General features: G+C 45.4%; 1 protein-coding gene across 1 annotated transcript in view; it reads right to left on the bottom strand.

Moving 5' to 3' along the window:
* The window catches only part of Nuggc (nuclear GTPase, germinal center associated), a 40,090-nt gene that overhangs the window by 659 nt on the left and 17,509 nt on the right, over positions 1–21,922 (bottom strand). The window contains exons 10-17 of the mRNA XM_041667710.1: positions 18,158–18,263; positions 17,251–17,384; positions 12,569–12,733; positions 9,092–9,249; positions 7,711–7,849; positions 6,441–6,549; positions 5,770–5,906; positions 2,501–2,591 (exon numbers count right to left, since the gene is read on the bottom strand). Coding sequence (XP_041523644.1) covers positions 2,501–2,591; positions 5,770–5,906; positions 6,441–6,549; positions 7,711–7,849; positions 9,092–9,249; positions 12,569–12,733; positions 17,251–17,384; positions 18,158–18,263 — 1,039 coding nt within the window. The remainder of the gene's footprint in view (positions 1–2,500; positions 2,592–5,769; positions 5,907–6,440; positions 6,550–7,710; positions 7,850–9,091; positions 9,250–12,568; positions 12,734–17,250; positions 17,385–18,157; positions 18,264–21,922) is intronic.

The raw sequence follows: 21,922 nt of genomic DNA, 5'->3' as shown, positions 1-21,922 counted from the left end.
AATTAATCTTTAGGGAAAAAGTCCTGAGAACCTTCTGGGTGTTCTCTTAGACCTCCTCAGAGCCTGGTGAAGAGAGACACAAGGCAGAGGACACGGTGGGACCTGCCCACAATCCCGCCAGGCAGATCTCTGTCCCCCAGACCTCCTTCCTCGCCCAACCTCTGTTCCCAGTGAACGTGCCTTGCTCTCTTTTGGAATCGAAGATGTTCATTTTCTAATCTGATTCTGATTGTGCTCTCACTGTGCTTAGCTTGCTATCTGTTTTGTGCATGTCTTTTGCTTGGTTTTGGTTTTGATTTATTTGGTGAGTTGTGTGTTTTAACGTTTTTGTTTTGAAATAGGCTGTCATGATATAAGCCCAGGCAACCCTCCGGCCTCAGACTCCCAAGTGCAGGAATTGCCAGCATGTGCCTTCAGGTCAGCTATGAGGGGCAATTTTATGGCAGCTTCCCAGGCCATGGTGTCCAGACACTCGTCGGATTTAGTCTGTTTGGGAGGTTCTTTTAAACTGGGGAACCTGGAGCACAGTCGCCACCTCCCCTTAACGTGTTATGCCACCAGCTGAAGGCTGCCCTCCCTCTGAGGAAGAAGAGATTCTCCAATCACCCTGGCCTTCACCTGGGCCATCAGTTCATGGTTCTGCAGAGACTACTTTTGGACTCCAACCAAAACTCTTTAGGGTCACCGGCCTGCTACGCTCTTCCATCAAATGTCTGATATGCCTGACTTCCATGAGTGAACGGACCTCTCCACATCCACACACATTCTCTGTGTTCCGTTCTTCTAGAGAACTCTGACCAACACAGTCCTCAGGGTAGAAACTTCAGATGAACCTTGGGTCTAGCCATCATCGGCTCACCATGTGTGGATAACAGCTTCCCTCAAGGTCCAGCCTAGGCTAACACAGCTTCCCTGGTGTCCAGACTCGGCTAACACAGCTTTCCCAGTGTCCAGCCTTGAACTAGCTCTGCTTCACAGCTATGCTAACCATCTGCTTCTAGAGTGGAACCTCTCCTTCAGGTCTCAAGTGTCATTTCTCATGAGTCCTCCCTTGAGCACCTTCCTGGACCATATATTCTACTACTTACTGGTTTGCTCTTCCCTGTCTCTCTTGGGAGACCACATAGGTGACTTTACTCTATTGTTAAGTGGGGGGAAAAGTCTGGGCTCTTTAGTCTTGAAGGTTCCATTCTGACAAACCAGGCAATACTTGAATGCACAGTTTACCATATGGTCCTTTTATAACCTTGGCATCTGGCATAGTCTTCCATCATGATATGTACTTGGTATTAGGAGGAAAAGAACGCTTCATCTAGGCAGGCAGAACTTAGGTCACACTTGGGGTAGTTGTCTGCAACTGGACAGTTGGAAGACCTTCAGCATGTATGATTTCCATAAAGGCAATCTATGATACAGTGACTATAAAAACTCAAGTCCCCCTGAGACGTCCTCCACAAATGGCTATACACCACGCATGCTTTCCCGCATGCCTTTCTTCCTCTCCAACACCTGCTGGAGATGCTTTTTACTGCTGTGTCCTGGGCTGAGGTGCTTCACGGCCACAGCAGTTGCTCCACTGCCCACTAACCACGTGTCTCCCATAATCTGTGCTGTGCTCCCAGGGGTTTGCGTTGTCTTGCCTTGGGGTACCACAGACGCTGCTGCTCTCATAACCTTGTCTGTGCCATTTTGTGCACACACGGGGCTGCTGAGAGGGTAAAACCCTAGATTCCCAGGGTGCTCAAGACTGGGGAATTTTGGCGAGAAATTTCTCAATTACCCTTCTCCCCACTTGGCCACGATCTCATTTCTACAAGGCAGTTCAATGAAGCCCTGGGCAGGGTAGGGAGGCACGGTCACATTCCCAGGAGAATCTTTTCCCTCTATCACTAGGAGATGGGATCTTTTCTAAGGCAGCATCTTGGAAAAACGGCTATGGAGACAGAGGGTGAGCTTGAGGGTTGCTGTTTGCCAGTGGCCAGCTATAGAAACTTGGGAGTAAGCATGGCCTAGGCTGTCTCTTTTCTCTGCATCTAAAAGATGGAGCAGTGGCTAGTGTCTCTGAGGACTGGGGAGACTTACACAAGATGGCATCCACTGAGTCCAAGCACTTGTCTCTGTTGGGTCCTCGGCAGAGTGGGACAGTCAAAACCATCATCTGCAGAACTTGTTCTAGAAATTCCAACCTTGATGTCTGTGCTTCTACATTTTTATTATTTATTTTCATTTGTATGTGTGTTTTGCCTGCATACTTGTGTGTGCATCATATGAGTGCAGTACCCACAGGGGTCAAAAGAGGGTATCAGATCTCCTGGGACTAGAGATACAGAGAGTTGTGAGTCACCATGTGGGTGCGGCAAGTTGAACCCAAGTCCTCTGGAAAAACAGTCGGTGATCTTAACTGCTGAACCATTTCTCCAGTCCCACCCACTTTGGTATCTTTGAACTCAACGAGGGGCAACTGCACAACTGCCCTCCGTTCAAACGTTTTTCTACTCACCTACAAGCTCCTTGTAGAGACCATCTCCCTGGGGCGCAGCAAGGGTCAGCATGGTAGTGATGCTTCCCTTGACCCTCTCAGTGATTCCATGCTACATGGCAAGAACATCAGATCGTTAGGATGGAGCAGCCTACAGGAAAGCGAGTTATAAAGAAAACCTCACTGGACACACACCCCCCCAGCTGGAGATGACCCCAAAGGGCTATCAGCGGAAGGCATTCTCATTGGCTACTTCCTGCCTCTGCAGCTCCCTCCCTGCCTATGCAGATGCATGGCAGGCTGTCTCCTGGAGGCAACCTACTGAATCTGGAGCTAAAGAAGAGATGCAGCTTCAAATTCAAACTCACAGTTCTCTCCTGCATGAATCCTGGGTGGGTATCTATCACCATTGCCCCGTGCAGCGCACCTTGTTAGACAGGACTGACTCTTCTTCCCCAAAGGCCTGAGAAATGTCTTTTTGCTGTTCTCAACCCTCTAAGCACCTAAAACCCCTGTCTGCCCTCCTCTGTTTCTTATCTCCTGTGGCAAACACCAAGACTCCTTCCTCCAGCTTGGTGGACTCTAGTCTTGAAATCAAATCTCACTTCCTAGCCTTATACTTCTTCTATGCCAGAACAAGGGCCCCTACCTTGACTAGTAAATTCAGCTCACTGGGCCTCAGCATCCTTGTCTATAAGATGAGGGAGAGGGAGAGCTATAGCTCTCTAAACCAGATATAGTTAGCTCACTATGGTAACAGCAAATCAGCAAGCCGCATGTGGTATTTTGAATGAAAATGGCTTCCATAAGCTCATAGTGAGTGGCACTGTTAGGAGGTGTGAAGGAAGTATGTCACTGGGGGTAGGCTTTGAGGTTTAATAATGCTCAAGCCAGGCCCAGTGTCACTCTCTTCCTACTGCCTGAGGATCAAGATGTAGAACTCTCAGCTACCTCTCCAGCACCATGTCTTCCTGACATGATAATAATGGACTAAACCTCTGAGCTGTAAACCAGGCCCCATTAAATGTTTTCCTTTATAAGAAAGAGTTGCTGTAGTCACGGTGTCTCCTGACAACAATACAACCCTAACTAAGACACTGTACAACTGATCAGTTTAGCAGAGACTGATCAATACATTCAGTAGACTAGTCTTCTGCTCCTCAGCTTACGATAACATTATAAAGGGATCCACTTATTTTTATTTTTAGTTAGCGAGCTAGTGAGTCTATAGAGGGAGGTGGCACCGGCAGCAGCACACAGACAGAAGCAGAAGACTACTTGTGGGAGTCAGTTCTCTCCTTTCCCTGTGTAGGTCCTGGGAATCGAACTCAGACCGCCAGGCTTAGCAGCAAGGGCCTTGACCTGCTGATCCATCTCATCGGCCCAGAGGTCAGTTTAAAAACAGGAACTTTTCTCACACCAAATATGTATAAAACAAAATTCCTTCCATTTTTAAATAATTAAAAGTTGGCTAATATTCTTTTTTCTTTTCTTAGTTTTTCAAGACAGGGTTTCTCTGTTTAGTCTTTGCTTCTCTGTTTGGTCCTTGCTGTCCTGGAACTCACTTTGTAGACCAGGCTGGCCTCGAACTCACAGAGATCCGCCTGCCTCTGCCTCCCAAGTGCTGGGATTAAAGGTGTGCCACCACCACCCAGCAAAAATTGACTAATATTTTTGATTTTTAAAAAAAGTGAGAGGAAAGCTGGGCGGTGGTGGCGCATGCCTTTAATCCCAGCACTCGGGAGGCAGAGGCAGGCGGATCTCTGGGGGTTCGAGGCCAGCCTGGTCTACAAGAGCTAGTTCCAGGACAAGCACCAAGGCTAAAGAGAAACCCTGTCTCGAAAAAAAAAAGTGAGCGGATGGAGCACAAGATGATCTTACCCATTCTTATCTATCCACATGTCTATGATTTAAGCTGTATATGCACATGGTCAGTGTATTAGTCCCTTTTCAGTAATGTGTTTCATTGAGTAGCTTAATGATACCATTTCTGCATATTCGGTGGAGAACGGCTCTATAGAGTTTGGTCAGCTTCCCACATGTGTTTCTGGTCTGTGGTACCATGCTAACTGAGTGGAATCAAACAGCTGCTAATAAACAAGATAGCTCTCACCTAGGCCAAGGGAAGTTCCCCGCTTTATACAACAGAGACTGGCTTTTCTGAAACAAACGGGGGAAGTTGGGAAGAAGCGGGAGAGACAGTCTCAGGGAGGTGAGTGAGGAGTTGGCTTGATGCTGCCACAGCTGGTTTCCTCTGATGGGTGGGATGGAGGTCAGCCAAGCCTGAACTGGGACAGAGGACTTTGGAGCCTCATGGCCAGGGAGGGGCTAACGAGACCAAGATGAAGGTTTTCTGTCATTGAGAAGGAGAAGGTAGCAAGCTAAAATACCCAGAGCCAAGACATGTACATCTGACACATAGAGATAACAGGATATTTAGGTCCAAGAGGACTCTTAGGAACCATATCAGAAACAGATGGACTCAAAATTGAATTTGAGCCAGGCCCTTCCACTCACTGACCTACGGATATATTCTGATACTTTCTTACCAAAATAGTACTGAGCTGAGCCATCTTCCTTATTAAAAAATATTACTATGCCGGGCGGTGGTGGCGCACGCCTTTAATCCCAGCACTCGGGAGGCAGAGGCAGTCGGATCTCTGTGAGTTCGAGGCCAGCCTGGTCTACAAGAGCTAGTTCCAGGACAGGCACCAAAGCTACAGAGAAACCCTGTCTCGAAAAACCAAATATATATATATATATATATATATATATATATATATATATATATATATATATATATATATATTACTGCTTTCTGATTATGCTACTGTTGGATACTGGCACCATGTCACCTGGTCCTGAACTCTCTACTTAGCTCTGACTCCCGGTAGCTGTGACCTCTTGGCTCACCTCTTCTGCCTGGGCTTGTTAGTACATAGAAGGGATACAGCGAGAGTACCACCTCACAGATTTGCTGGGGATTCAGTGAGGGAATTCACGCCAAGACCCAAGCACCCACCTAACTATTAAGGCCCCTGTCCTACGGAGGACTTTGCAGAGATGTGTGACAAGGGACAGAGCTGAAGGGGTTGTGTTTCTAAAATCACAGCCCCATGATGTAGTGGACAGTAGTGTTTGAGGGCAGGCAGGGAAGAAAGGATGCTGAGCACGGTGGGCACTGTCTAGGCCCAGGACAGAGAGCATTCGGCTCTAGTTGGCACAGGTATCTACCATTTCTCCTGTACCAGCTCCCCAGGACTGAACCACCCGCTGCTGAGGCAGAGTACCTTCAGTTGTTGAAACTGGTGCCACATCCTCTCTTGAGCCCTCTCAAACATGCCCTCGGCTACTTGCCGCTCCACCCCTCTTCGGATGACATCCTTCATTCTCTCACAGGCTTTCCTGCCAGCGATCTGAGCTGCCTCTGACCAAGAACAAAAGATAGCCACAGTCACATGATAGCAGGGACTGCTGAGAAATCTGTGGCATCAGAAGAAAAGCCAGGCGTGCAAGCAGAAACACACACACACACTATATATATATATATATATATATATATATATATATATACACTATATATCATACATTATGTAAAAAACACCATCTAAGATTTAGATTATCATTCAGAAAATCTAATGACTGAGTTAAGCAGGTTACAGAATCACTTCCTAAAACAAATTCAAGAAGAGGCCTGAGAGTTGACCCACAAGCCTTTAAAGAAGGCACAAGTGAACACTGCATCCTAAGCTACAGGCCAAGGGCTCAGGCAACTTTTAGACAGAGAGGCCCCTCAGCTCCTTTCCCTGCATCCTGCTACTGTCTCAGCGTCTAGGCTGAGAGCAGTACAAGAACTCAGGTAGGATGAATGGGTTCTTAGAAAGCTGCCGGCAGAGCAGGAAGTTGATAGGAAATGGGATCCCAGAAAACCAGGAAGAGGAAGTGCTTCCCTGAGGACCACCTTCATAGCAGGGCTTCAGGTCGTTTTGAATGGAGCTGGTGACAGACTCGTAGATCTTCCTCTTTCTCCGGAGGATGTGGCCCTCCAGGCCTCCCAGGATGGCACTTATCTAAGAAAGCATGTTAACAGATATTTGGGATGGTTCCTCCGACAGAGGCAGTCAGCTGTGCCTATGTGTGTGCCTATGTGTGTCCCACCCCACCCTCCTGCCTTCTGTTAGGCTGGCTGTTGTGATGACCAATATTGTCACCTTGACAGGACCGAGAATAACCAAGGAAACAATCCTTTGCAGAGGTCTGTGAGGATTTTATAGATATGAGGTGAACTGATACACAGAAATCATACATCAAATATGGGTAACACCACTCCATCCAGGAGGGTCATGGACCAAAAGGAGAAAGCAAGGCCAACCCCCATATTCATCACTCACTGCTTCCTGAATGTGGGTGTCATGTGAGTAGCTGCCACCATGAAATACCCTCAGTGGTGGACTGTACCCACAAACTGTGAGCCAAGTTTCCTTCCTCAATTTGCTTCTGTCTGGATTTTATTGGAAAAGTAACTAGCACAGTTGTCTGCACGCCATCCCAACAGCTCAGCTGCCAGCTCTCCATGGGCAAGGACTCTATCGAGAGTGTCATTATCCCCTAAAGGAGCCCCTGCACACCTGGTAAAAATCATACTCTACAAAGTGTGTACCAAGTAGAGCACAGACTCAGGGAAGGTCTTTGAGAGGCTAGGGGCACTGGCATAAGTCCTAGCATTGCCATGTGATTCGAGTTAGGCCTGGAGGAAAGTGAGTCACACGCAAGAGCCTGGAGATGTCAATACTAGCAAATGTCATGAAATAAGATGATGATGATGATGATAATAGTAATAATAACAACAACGATGATGATGATGATGATGATAATGGCTGACTCCTCTAAGCTTTGCTTCTTTGGCTCATTCATAAAATTGGCAGAAATGATGGTGAGGTTAGTGCCAGTCTTATTATGGGATGCACATTATTGTACATTTAAGTGTTCTGTGAATATCCTGGGGTCTGTGTCAGCTTCACCACTTCAGATGCCCAATTAATTGCTTCTCCATGGAACAAAGCTCTCCTGAGTGTCCTATGCCTCCGTGGTGGTCTTAGGATCTCTTCTCTCATCTGCATCCTGCCATGTCTTATATCACACAGGGCCCTGGAGAGATACATCCAGTCCCTAGACAATCCAGGGAGAAGAAAGCCAGGGCTCGTCTTTTCCACCCTCTCTGAGGAGCATACCTCCTGGATTAGGAGGCCTCTCTTGTAGCCATCGCATTTCCAGCCATTTCTTATCCCGGTTTCTGCCATCCTCTCTTCTAGGGAACGTTTGAAAGCATCTATGTGCACCATCAGAGCAGAACCACTCGGCTTCCCATCCCTAAGGAAGAAAGCCATGGAACAGATTAACAGACCATGGTGGTGACTCTGGGGACAAGACAAGCACGAGACACGTTGGCTCTCTTTTATTACTTTAAAGAAGAAAAACCAATGAACCGTAACAGCTGTCAGATCCCCCACAGTGTGCCAGACGCTGGGCTGTTATAGGCCTTTGGCCTCAAGCCCTACATGTCATTACGATGGTGCCTATTTTACAGATGAGAAACTGACATACAGAGGGAATGGTGGACATGCCCAAGATCACACAACTGGTAAGGGGCAGAGATCAGACTCCAAACTCACTGTCTGTGATTGCCAGTGCTTGCGTTAGGGAAGGCGGGACTTGAACCTTTAGACACAGGTGAGATGGGAGGAAGTGAAATGAAGGAGGAGTTCTCTTCTTCAGAATATCTGAAGAGGAAGAAGCAGCAGGCCACTAAGGAAGAGTATGAGCTTTGAATCTTGGGGTTTTTCCATGATCTGGGGTTCCTGGGAAAGTCTCACAGTTCTTCATGGTCCACTTGTTCATGCGTAAAGGACCAGAGCTACTCTGTAGAGTCACAGGGAGCATTTGATGACTCACGCAGATGCTGATTAGCATGACAGATGCAGGTTGTACTGAATGATGCTCTACGTCTATCCCACAGGGTGTGGTAGAAGATGGTATGGCAGGACCCAACTGTGTTTAAAGAATGGTGGGGATAGAGAAGGGATACCTGGGACAGGCTGCTCCACTGGGGATCTGAGAAACCTCCTTCTGTTGATGAAGGAGAGTTAGAGGTCAGGGAACACAGCCCACAAGTCATGTTCATGAGCATGCATGCACCAAAGGCAGACAGCATCCTCCCTGAGCCACATTTTCTTTTAACACTCAGGGAACGTTCTGAAGGCTTTGCGCTTGCTGTATTCCACACTCTCCAATCAAAATACCCTGTACGAGGGCTCGGATCCCTAAGAAAACGAATCCCCTGCTGCATGTAGGAGATATTTGAAAAATAATGGCAATCATAATATTAGTCTGCAAGCAACATCTCCATCTGTACCCCGGGTCACCATGGGAAATTTTTAAGTAAACCAAACCAAGATGGCTTTTGTGTTGTGCCAGAAGCTAAGCTTTCCTTCTCAAATAACCAGCTACTCTTTACACTTGCAGAGCCAAGGAAATAAATTCTTCAATCCGAGACTCTGGCTTGATGTCCTGCAGATGTGTATTTATGAGAGAGCAAGATGAAAGATTCTTTACCTAAAAATGCCTCCAAACACAGGGTCGATCTGGTCATAGATAGGCTGAGAGAGGGCTCCGTTGAGGTCAATTCTGGCCAGAGTCCTGGAGGCATAGACGCCATTTTTGAGGCAAACAGCTTTCAGGGTCTGGTGAAAACCTTGGTTCCCTCTGCTTCTCTAGACAATTAAACAATGAATTAGCAAGTCAGTGGGAAGAAACTAGAAAGTCACAGGGTCAGATTCTCACTGTTATTGGTCAAACTTCGTTACTGAGAATCTTAGAATGGAAATGAGACAGCACAGTCTTGAAACACGTCCTCAAGGCATTAAGCGATCAAGGTCACATCTCTAGGGTGACTGGGAGCCCCTGCCTGGACTTCCAAAGTGTCTCAGGTTCATGTCAATCACAAGCCTCTATGGTGAATAATACTGATTGTCTACGTGACAGACTCTCGAATCACTTAGGATGCTTAATCTACCTCTAGATTAAGTTAACTGAGTTGGGAAGACCAATACTAAATGTGGATGGCGCCATTCTGTCAACGCGGGTCCCAGAACGAACTCAAAGGAGAAAGCAATCAAGACACTGGCATTCGTCGCTCTCTGCTTCTGGGCTGCAGAGTCAGTGTGACCAGCTGCTTCACACTCCTAAAGCCACGCCATCCCCGCCATGATGTTTTGTGCACTCAAACTGGGAGCCAGAATGAGCCCTTCCTTCCTCAAGCTGTTTCTCACTGGGTATTTTGTCACCGATACACTAATTCACCTTTCCAGACAATTTTTGGTTTGCCTGTCTCCTCACTTGTCAGTCTCTAAGGCCAGAAAGTCAGATTGTTGAGCTCAGGCCCAGCGTATCACCCATCTTTATGTCCACCTCTGACAAGGACTCAAGTAGTGATTGACAACTATTTGTTAAACGAGAAATTATGGGATAAATGAAAAAGTGTACTACAGACTAACAGTAGTATATATCTTGGAATCCCTGAGGAACAGTATAAAATTTTGTTGAATATTTAATGAAATACAATTGGAGTCACCACCCTGCTAGCTAGGTTTTCTTTTCTTATCTCTCCCAAGCCTATGTATATTTTTAAACATACTGTAAACCATTTAGAGGGCTTTTTTATTTGTTTTTCTCTTTTTCTGAATCTGTCTTTATATCTCTATCTTTGACCACATGAGTTTTTAATCTGCTAAGTATCATAGCTGGCATTAAGAGGTTTTGGTGGCTGGCTCTGCCCCATTCCTTGGATTTCCTGAGAATCTACCTTCTTGGCAGAGATACTGGTAGGTGCCACGTTATAGTGCCACAACTCTGCGTAGTTTCTAGGTCCATGCCACCACCAAAAAGCATGCTGCTGGCTGCTCATAAACACCACTTAAGTGTTTGGTAGCAGGGCCTCTTAAAAGAGCTGCTTTTGCTGCTAATGCTGAGTCACTAAGCCTCTCATAAAGGAGCCACACCTCTGCTTGCCTCTAGATAACAGAGCCCACCAAGAAAATGCTGCTACCAGGAAGTGTGGGCCCATATTTCTAATGGTGTGGCAGCCTGGCTATCAAGCCATAGTTCCCTACCTGAAATGGTCACATGACCTTCCAGACAGGCTGTCGCTAACCTAACAAAAGGTGAGGATGTTGTTTTGCTCCTTTCTTTGTAATTTGGAGGATGCCTGATAGAGATGCTGATTCAAGCCTTCTTGATAAAGCCATTGAGTTGTGTGTGTCTTTATTCCTGCACCTCCATGCCGGTCTAGGGAAAGATAGTTTATGTTGGGGTCTGAACCAGAGAGAAATAATTTATGGTCTGGGCTAGCACCAGACCCTGACAAAGAAGCCATGCTTCATTCTGTTCTTTCATATCTAGAATCTCTTCCCAAGCTTTCTCAGTCTCCTGGGTTTTATGTGGATATAGCTACAAAATGTTGGGTGCCATTTGTTGACACAAGTTTCTGTCTAACCTGGTCCTGCAGCCTTTTAGTCACAAATAAGCATACAGAGGCTTGTATTAATTATAAACTGTTTGGCCTATTGCTCAGGCTTATTACTAACTAGCTCTTACAACTTAAATTAACCCATAATCCTTATCTATGTTTAACCACATGGCTTGGTAACTTTTTCCTAGCAAGGCATTCTCATCTTGCTTCCTCTGCAGCTGGCTTGCAATTCCTGATTCTACCCTTTCTCTTCCCAGAATTCTCTTAGTCTGGTTGTCATGCCTATTATTTCCTGCCTGGCTATTGGTCAGTCGGCATTTTATTAATCCAATAGAAGTAACTTTTTGTTTGTTTGTTTGTTTTGAGGCAGGGTTTCTCTGTAGCTTTGAAGCCTGTCCTGGAACTAGCTCTTGTAGACCAACCTGGCCTTTGAACTCACAGAGATCTGCTTGCTTCTGTCTTGTGAATGTGGGATTAAAGGTGTGGGTCACCACAGATACAAGTGACAAATCTTTATACTGAACAAGAGCATTACCCCACAGCAGAGACATTTAAGGGTAAGTGAGATCTCAAAGGTGGACTCCAAATTCAATAGAATGGGAGTCCTTATAAGAGAGACACTAGTTATGCAGCATGTACACACACACACACATACACACACATATACACACACGTGCGCACACACATGGAAAAAATATAAGGGGCACCACGAGCAGGTCACTGTCTCCAAGTCAGGGAAATAGGTCTCAGCAAACACTGCCAACATCTGACTTTCCAGCCTCCTGAGCTTTGCCTGTTACTCAAGTCACCCTCTGTGCCTGTGACACCCTGTCATGACTGCTGAGCAAAATGACAGAACTCTCCTTTCACCCCTTTGTCTTAACAGAATTCTTCCGCGCATTTACAGCTCCATCTTTGAGAAACCCCACACATCTGACTGATACATAAAACTATTTATGCCAAGCAAGCAGCTTGCAAGGTGTTTGTTCCTTCTGTCTAACATGACTGATAATGCCATCAATGCCAGGAGATACTTAGGGCAGACACCTAGCATTCCCATTCTATAGAAGAGATGATTGAGAAATCTCTAATTGGTATTAACATACTGAAGGGTTTGCGCCTTTGCCAGACGTTTACTGTAAATGACCCTCAAACTAAGAAACTCAAACCCTGAAGCCCAGTACTTCCGCTGCTGAACTGCAGGCTTAATTTTCCCCACTACATGTGAGCAACCATCTATGTAGAGGATTTCCTACACAGAATTTTCACTCTTTCCCTGCTGTTGTTTGTTTTCTTGCTTGCTTGCTTCATTGATTGATTGATTTTGACTAGGAGTTTTTGAGATAGGAATCACTCTGTAGTTCCCCCAGACTACTTGGGAACTTACTACAAAACCCAGGTTAACCTAAAACCCACAGCAATCCTCCAGAGTTAAGTAAGATTATAGGTGTGAGCAAGCCATGTCTTGCTTTCTTCTAGCTCCTTCTAGAAAGCAAGGTGATGGTATCAGAGGCATTTGGAGACCAAGTTGACCTTGCTGAAGAGAAGAAAAGGCCACTCACCACCAGGCATGTCCCGAGGATACGGCGGTAGGAAGCCCTGGCCACCTGGACGCCTGCCTGCAGGGGCTGCTCCATGCGGGCAAAGCACTGCTCAATAGCCTTCTCCAGCAGCTCCATCTTCTCCTCCACAAATCGCCGCAGGCCACCCATGCTCAAGTGTTCAGTCTAGGGGCCAGGTCACAAGGAGCATCAGATTCCCTAAACTCTGTTCTATGAAAACCTGTCACTAGCACAAGCTTTAACCTGCAGTTCAACCAAAGGAGATTAATCCTTACTGTCTGCAGAAGGCATCCTCAGTGCACAGACATCCTTGGGTTACTTAGCATGGAAGACAGAACAAAAATGCTGTCGCAACTTATTTGGGGTGTAAAATCCACAGCCTATTTGAGGAAGTAACTGACTAACCATCTATACTCTGGTTTTTCTTCATAGTGCAGAAACCTTTCATCTTTTGCCATATGACAATTCAATTATTATGGAAACAAAATTTGGGTACTGGCAAGAATAGAAATGAGACAAGACCAGGCACTGGGGTGAATATGATCAAAATACATTATACACATGTATGAAAATGTCATAATAAAACTCATTCATATGGATGATTAATACATGCAAATATAAAATGCAACAAAAACTTTAAAAGAAAACAGATATTCTCAATGCCATCTGAATTGACAAGCACTTCAGTCTTTGGCTTTACACAAAGCCGTTTTGAGGGCAGTGTTTCAATGTGCCCTCCATTTTAAAATCTGAAGGCCTAAGTTTCCGTGTTCCTAGTCAGCCGCTAAGTGAATGGACCTGGACCGTCAGCCACACTTCGATGAGCAACACTGTAAGATCATAGAAATAAAGCCATGATCCCATCTTCCTAGAAGAATGCTGCCGACTGAGGAAAACAACATGCTCAGGCATGCATTATATGATGCTGTTGTCCGCAATAGTGAACTACATAGGTGAGAGCGACCTCATGACTGGGTGATAATGTCCGGGCCTAGGTGTGTGGGAAGCATCCATCTGTATTCATGAATAGACACACGGTGAGGATTACACAATGATAAGGTTGGTAAGGTCACAGTTCTCAGAACAAATCCCTGCTGTAAAGGGCTAGATATAAAACACAGTAAGAGGGAAAGCTGGACTTTATATGCATTAGTCCAGGGCTCATTTGACATTGAAATGTCAGGACCAACTTCCTGTCCATCCAAAAAATAATCACTTACTGAAAATCACTAACTATCCCCAGATCTAAATTTCTGGTTAGAAACACAATCTTGAGAAAAATGATGAAGCACACACATTTTAGGGTTGATTTCTTTCTTTCTTTTTCAGGAATCCAAAGGCACTGACGGAACTCTTGTCTTCCAACTTTCCATCAAAGAATTAAGACCAACATCGGAGGCCAAGGAATTTTGAGGAAAGCTGCCCCAATTCCCTTAGACCTCCCTCGGCGACATTCTCCTCAGCCTCTGCCCCTGTGTCTTTATGGTTTAGGTTTGGAGGGGTGGATGAGCCCCCAGGGCCTGCACTTCTGAGTAGGCAAAGAACAGCAAACAGGGACAGACACTTCCAGGTTTGGTCCCCAAAATATCCTGTCCTTGTGTCTGTAAAACAAGCCACCCACACACGCATCATGTTTGATTGATTTTCCATCGGCACTTCCAAAAGCAATCTGGTGTTGGGCAAAAAGGCAGATTTCACCCCGCAGAACTTTTTCAGGGAACTGAAAGGTCAAACCCTTCCCCAGCCATTTCAGAGGACAATAGTCAAATCAGAGATGGAAAAGAAAAAAAAAAATCTCAGATGCCCAGAATTTTGCTTTGTTTTGTCTCATGCAGCTAAGCCAAAACAAAGCCTAAGGAGTGTGACAAACGGCTGTGTTTGATTCCCCCTTTGCCGTCTTCCAAACCCGGCATTGGCCAACACGCTGCTCTGCTTATTTTCACACCGAGGTCACGTCTCCAGTCTCTGACTATTCTTGCCACCTGTCAGGCTCAAGGCTGCCTTCCTTTCCCCGGCCAGGATCAGCCCCAGGACCTCTTCCAAGAGCCCGCTCAGCCCCTCCCCTTCCTGGACTAGTCAATCATGTAGATCTGATGGGCAAATCCAAGTGTGGAAATAGACAAGGAGCAAAGCAAATGTTGTTTACTCGGAACCACCATTGCTTCAGTTTGGGGGGGACAAGCCCCTGTGTGGTTGGTTAGTTAAGGATTCCAAATTGGCTTCTGTGCCCGGTTAAAGGTTAGGGAAACTAGTCACCGAGGCCTGGCCAGTTGGAGCTGTTGGCTACAGAAGTTGTCCAGCTTCCTGGATTCTGACTAGAGATGGCTATCTGATCTCCGGCCAGGCTTCAGACTTGGAGCCAGCAGGCTGGCTTCCTAACTGGGTGCAGAGGGTAGGGCGCTGATTTGCTGGACACTTGACAGTAGGGTATGAGTCTGGGCTCTGTTTTCACACGCGGTCTGGTTGATGTCTGAACACTCAGTCTCGTAGAAAGAAACAACGCAGTTAGCGACTGTGGAAGGGGCTGATTTTTCTACCTACATCTCCAAGTCTCTCTTTTGGCAGCTAGCTCCCTTCTGTTAGGGCGGGGCCATCTATCAGAGAGAAACCTGTCCATTTCTGTGACAAAACATAGTTTTTAGCTGGACATTCCCAAGGTCTGCATTCGAGACTGTGAAGAGAAATGTCTGGACTCTGGCTGACGCCCCTCTTCTCCAGCCTCCTTCCTTTTACAGCACCACTGCCCTTCCTGTTTGTTACATCCCAGCGAGACAGCCCCCCTCCCCCAGGCTCCCGTGATTCAATCACTTATCCCCATCCGGTAGAGCTGTCTGGGGAGGCTGTGGAACCCTCTGGACATGGGGCCTAGCTGGCACACACAGAGCCCTAGGTCAGCAGAGGTGGACCTTAAGGGTTATAGGGCAGCCTCCCTTCTTCTCAGTGCTCTCTGTTGCCTGTTTGGCCACCAAACTGTGAGCAAGCTGAGTTGCTCATGGCCCACCACCATGGCAGACGGTATCCCTTCAACTGTGAGCCACAATAACCTTACTGCCTTCAGCCGGTTTTTCATTTTATTTTGCTTTGTTTTCTGCCAGGTATTGTCTAACAGCGACCAGGAAAGTAACTAATGCAGACTGGGATTCTGAAGGCAAGTCAGAGAAAGAAGCCCCCAAGGGTCAGTTAAGGTATACACAACATGACCCTGGTACGGATATCCTGTATGAGTTACTAAAACATGGACATCCAAGGGGCTGAGGGTCAGTGCAGAAAGGATGATGAGGCCTGGATGTCTGGTAATCCCAGAAGATAGATATATAAGCTGTTATATAACTGTTTGGGGCAGAGTTCCTCGTGTGTGTGTGTGGTGTGTGTGTGTGTGTGTGTGTGTGTGTGTGTATGCATAAATGTGACCTTGAAGTCAGAGGCCCAAGCCTTTGCCTTTGTCAGCCTGTGTTTGCCAGTCAGTTATCTTCATGTAGTCTATGAATCAGTCTACACATAGGCCTGTGCCTGCCCTTACGTGACCCTTGTGTGCCTGTACCTGCCCTTACGTGACCCTTGCGTGCCCGTGCCTGCCCTTACGTGACCCTTGTGTGCCCGAGCCTGCCCTTATGTGACCCTTGCGTGCCTGTGCCTGCCCTTACGTGACCCTTGTGTGCCCGTGCCTGCCCTTACATGACCCTTGTGTGCCCATGCCTGCCCTTACATGACCCTTGTGTGCCCCTGCCTGTCTCTATGCGATCCTTTTGTGCCTGGGTGCCCACCTAGCAGCCCTCATCTGATGGGAATCAAGAGTTCTTTTCTGCCTCTTCAGCCTCACACTCTCTCCACCCTCTGGAAGCCCTCCCGTTTTCCTGGCATGGGGATGGACCTCACAGCATACCAGGACATGAAGGGAACCCACGGGCAGTTGAGCCATCTTTTAGACTGTAAGCATTATCTCCAGTGCAATGGATAGGATGTCTATAAGCCAAGTCACCCAGCCATCATTTAAATACATCTTGTCTTGTTTAGGTCTCAGGAGATATGCCAGGTATCCAAGTATTGGGGCATGTTCCTTTCAGTAAACCTGTCCAAGTAAAATATCCCTTCTCTTATACCCCAATGTTATGATTTCACCCTTCGGTCGTCATTTTCTCCTCTTAGACTCTAAAGGCAATATATCTTCCTTTGACAGGAAAAGAAGAAAACATCCTAGGTTAATTTCCTGGTATGGCAATGGAGATGCCCTACTGTTCCAGTTTGCCATCTTCTGTTGTGATTGTGATAAACACCATGACCAATTAGGGGAGGAAAGGGTTCATTTATGTTAAGGGTTACAACCCATGATAATGGAAGGAAGCCAAGACAGGAGCTGGAGCAGAGACCTTGGAGGAACACTGCTTGCTCCATCTGGCTTACTCAGTTCTTTTTCTTAAACAGCCCAGGTCCACCTGCCTCGGAGTGGCAATGCCAATAGTAGGCTGGACCTCCCTACATCAAGAAATGCCCCCCATTCATGCCAACGGGTCAAGTTGATGAAGGCAGTTCCACAGCTGAGGCTTCCTCTTCCCGGCTGTGTCAGGTTCACATCTGAGCTAACTATGACACCTGCCCAAGGTGGCGTATAAAACAATCGAGGGGGTCTTCCTAACTTACATGTGTTCAAGCAGAGTACCAGACAGCCCAGGGGTTTTCCTTACCAGCAGGCTTTCCTCCGGGTTGAAAGTATCAGTGAGGAGCAGCAGACCAAAGGCTTCAGTGACATACTTGGTTACCAGCCTCCTCTTCTTGTCCAAGAGCCTTTTTCTAATATATTCTCTTAACTTGGGAACTTCTGGAATTCACAAGCAGCACAGATAATATTGAAAGAAAAGCCCAGGCATTTATAACAATAGAATTCATAAAGGTAGTTCATGAAGCCGTTGCCTGGCTTGGGGAACATGCCACACTTCTGCTCCCTAAACACCATGCATTCACCTGTGCACACATCTCTTAAGACCGGTGTAGACATAATCCCATTAGGCTCAGACTGAGATCAAGCTTGATGAACCCTCATTTAGCTACCAAGAGCCCGCGGGTGCCCATGGGCCTCAGGATCCTCTAGCCTTCCTTTGTGCTCATGGCCAATGCCACCTAAGTTTGGCTTTCCCTTTCATCTTTGCACATGGATGATCTTTGACTCCGCATTTAGGCTCAAAATTATGCAAAGAAAGGAGCCCTGCCTCACAGACAAACATGCAATGTGCATTCATTTCCTATGTCTGACGCCTATAGCTGGGCAATTGAAGAACCACAAGCCATAAACTAAGGAAATAGCAACCCATTGTTGTCTTGACTGTTACTAACTCTGGTATAATTCGGAAGAGAGAAGAATTTTGGTCTCAGATACACAACAACACAAGGAGGAAAAAATTGATTATATGCACATAACACACACACGTATTCACACGGCACATAATACATGCTAATAGGCATAGAAGCTCTGATAAGTGGGAATAAAACTCACCCGTGGCATGGAAAATTCTAGTGCTGGATGCCTAGAGTGTAAGCTTATTCTTTCGAATGTCAGTGGTTGAGGTTAAAAAAAAAAAAAAACTTAGAAATTACCACTTTCTTCATCAGTAAGGAAGGACTGCTGCCAGTACTCGTGAGCGCTGACTGTGTACACCAGATCCGAGGCTTCCAGAACCTTGGAGTCAGCTGGCAGTTTTCTCTGCAGTAAGGGAGACATGCAGAAAGCACAATAGGTCAAGTGTGGGGAAGGAAGCACCAGAGGCCGCAGAGGAACTCCTGGCAACCTCAGCTCACTCACTTTCGGTTCTGCAAGAGTGCCTTGGGGGAACGGATGTGAGGCGTGAGCATGCGCACAGGTGCGCGCTTCTGCACGCTGACATCAGGGGGCAATGTTAAGTACGTTTCTTAATTGCTTTGCACTGTTATTATGATTACAATTCCTATTATTACTATCAATTACTATTACCATTGCCATTACTGTTACTTGAGTCACAATCTCTCGCTGAACCTGACGCTCACAGCTTCAGAGAGAACGGCCGCCAGCATGCCAGGACTCCTCATATCTCTGCCTTCTAGCACCAGGATTTCAGGCACTGGGGATCCAAAGCCAGGTCCTTCTGCTTTACCAAATGAGTCGCCTCCCCCGCCAACATTATTCCTATGTTAAGTTTTGCCAGCTGCCCACTCTTAGCAGGCTCATAAGGAAACTGATGTCTGGACAGAATTCTCTTAACTATGAAGTTAAAATTTCAACTACAGCAGGAAATGCATAGAGAAAATGACTCAAACGTAAATGTGCAAAGAGGATCCTTCCTAGGAAAATAAATGTTCTTAAGTACCACGGGGCTCGGGGCGGGGTTCAGCAGCGGAGTGCGTGCTTAGCAATGTGTGAGGCCCTGGACTAAGTCCCAGAACCAAACACAGAAAGCCCAAAAATATGCGCTGTTGGCAGAGGTAAGCTGAAACCACTGCATTCCCGCTTCTGAGGGCTGGTTGTCACATGGCTTCCCACCTCTGCCTGAGTGGTACTGATGGATAGACTAGCAATGTTGGGGGTATCCACAGCACAGGAGTTGGCACACAGTGCAAATCAGAAGGGTCAGATGCTACTGTTTTGTTCCATTTTGTTTTAAACAGCTGGTGTTTAAACATTTCCCAGCATACGACCAGGCAAAGAAATGTCCTACAAAAACAACTTTCTTTATGTCCTACAAAAGTTAAAGTTTCCTTTTAAAATAATTTTTTATAAATTCTTTGAGAATTTCATATAATGATTTGTTTTGGTTTTGTGTTTTGGTTTTTCAAGACGGGGTTTCTCTGTGTAACAGCCCTGGCTGTCCTGGAACTCCCTGTGTAGACCAGGCTGGCCTCGAACTCACAGAGATCTACATCTGCTTGCCTCTGCCTCTTGAGTGCTGGGATTAAAGGCATGCACCACCACTGCCCGGCCATACAATGTGTTTTGATCATATTTACTCACAACTCCTAATGTCTCCCAGATCCACAAAAGTTTCTTGCTGAATAATCATACTTATTTCAATATGGAGTAATTTACTTTTAATCTTGAGATATGTACCTATATCCCTAGATTCCCTGAGATTTTATCATGAAGAAATGCTGGATTTTTTTAAAGACCTTTTCTGCATATAGAGGGATGGTCATATGGTTTCTGCTTTTGAGTCTCCTAGGTGGGGCGTGGCAATATTGATTTACATATGTGAAACCATGCCTAGGTCTCTTGGATGAAGCGACTTAGTCTTGGTGGATGATTTTTTTGATGTGTTCTTGATGTCAATTTGTAAATATTTCCCTGACACTGCTCCAATTCAAAGTCCTTTGATGCAATGAAAGCAGTGCTAAGAGGAAAGTTTATAGCACTGCATATAGAAATTAGAGAATTCTCATATCAGTGACTTAACAACAGACACAAGAGGATGAGACGGCAGGAAATAATCAAACTCAGGGCTGAAATCAATAAAATAGAAACAAAGAGAACAATACAAAGAATCAATAAAACAAAGAGTTGGCTCTTTGAGAAAATCAACAAGATAGATAAACTCTTGTCCAAACTAACTAAAAGGCAGAGAGAGAATATCCAAATTAACACAATCAGAAACAAAAAGGAGACATAACAACCGGCACAAGAAAATCCAAAGAATCATAGGTCATACTTAAAAAACCTGTACTCCACAAAATTGGAAAATCTAAAAGAAACTGACAATTTTCTCAATAGATACCACTTACCAAAGTTAAATCAAGATCAGCTGAACAATTTAAATAGACCTATAACCCCCAAGGAAACAGAAGCAATCTTTAAGTCTCCCAACCAGGAAAAAACAAAAAACAAAAACAAACAAACGAAAAACAACCAGGGCCAGATGGTTTTAGAGCAAAATTCTACCAGATCTTCAAAAAAGAGCTGATACCAATATTCCTCAAATTATTCCATAAAATGGAAACGAAAGAAGATTACCAAATTCATTTTATGAGGCCACAGCCACCCTAAAACCCAAATCACAGAAAAACTCAACCAAGAGACAGAATTACAGACCAATTGCCCTTATGAATATAGCTGCTAAACACTCAACAAAATATTCACAAACCAATTCTAAGAACACACTAAAAAGATTATTTCACCACAATTAAGTGGTCTTCATCACAGAGATGCTGGGATGGTTCAACATATGAAAATCTGTCAATGTAATCCACCATATAAATAAAATGAAAGAAAAAAAACCATATGATCATCTCACTAGATGCTGAAAGGGATTTTGATAAAATTCAGCACCTCTTCATGAGAAAAGTCTTGGAGAAATCAGGGATACAAAGAACATACCTAAACATAATAAAAACAATATATAGCAAGTCAATAACTAACATCAAATTAAATGGAGAGAAACTTAAAGCAATTCCACTAAAGTCAGAAACAAGACAAGGCTACTCACTCTCCCTATACCTATTCAAATATTGCACCTGCAGTTCCAGCTAGAGCAATAAGACAACTAAAGGAGATCAAGGGGATACAAACTGGAAAGGAAGAAGTCAAAGTATTGCTATTTGCAGATGATATGGCAGTACTGTGGGGCAATATTATACAGGCCACATATTTTTGACTTGTATTGGTGGCCAGGCGCTCAAGTCACAATAGCAACTGAGTTGCCAAAAGCACTTACAGACTGGCTGCTACCCTGGGTCAGGATATGCTGATGTTGTTCTGCTCCCTTTGTAATTATGGGGACTGCCTGGGAAGAGGTGTTAATCCAAGCTAGTGACAGAGCAGCGAACATGACTAAAAATCAGCATCCTTCCTCTATACAAATGATAAATGGTCTGAGAAAGAAATCAGGGAAACAACATCCTCCACAATAGTCAGAAATAATATAAAATATCTTGGTGTAACTCTAACCAAGCAAGTGAAAGACTTTTATGACAGAGCTTCAAGTCTTTGAAGAAAGAAATTTGAAAAGATATTAGAAAATGGAAAGACCTCCCATCACATCCTATCTCCCATCACAGAGATATAGAGAGAGTAGGGGTGGAGTCAAAGAGAAGCTATGTAGCCGCCAAAGGAGAAAGATGCCAGGACATTACAGGTAAACCACAGTCTCATGGTGATACATAGTTTAACAAAAAAGAATTAATTTAAGATGTTAAGAGCTAGCTAGGAATATGCCTTAGCCATTGGCCCAACAGAGTTATAATTAATATAGTTTCTGTGTGATTATTCGGGTCTGGGTGGCAGGAAAACGAAGGCACGTCTCTGTTTACATTTTCTCTTAAGTCTCAGAAGGGTTAGAGGGAGGAAGAAAGGAACTGAACATCTTACAAAGTACCCATTCTCCCCTTTCCCTCTAGTAC

The sequence above is a fragment of the Microtus oregoni genome, unplaced genomic scaffold, assembly GCF_018167655.1.
Source record: "Microtus oregoni isolate MIOR12 unplaced genomic scaffold, Mior012 000001F_ref0000356, whole genome shotgun sequence".
In the NCBI taxonomy this organism is placed as follows: domain Eukaryota; kingdom Metazoa; phylum Chordata; class Mammalia; order Rodentia; family Cricetidae; genus Microtus; species Microtus oregoni.
The sequence above is the reverse complement of the archived record's forward strand: the minus strand, read 5'-3'. Positions and strand labels throughout refer to the sequence as shown.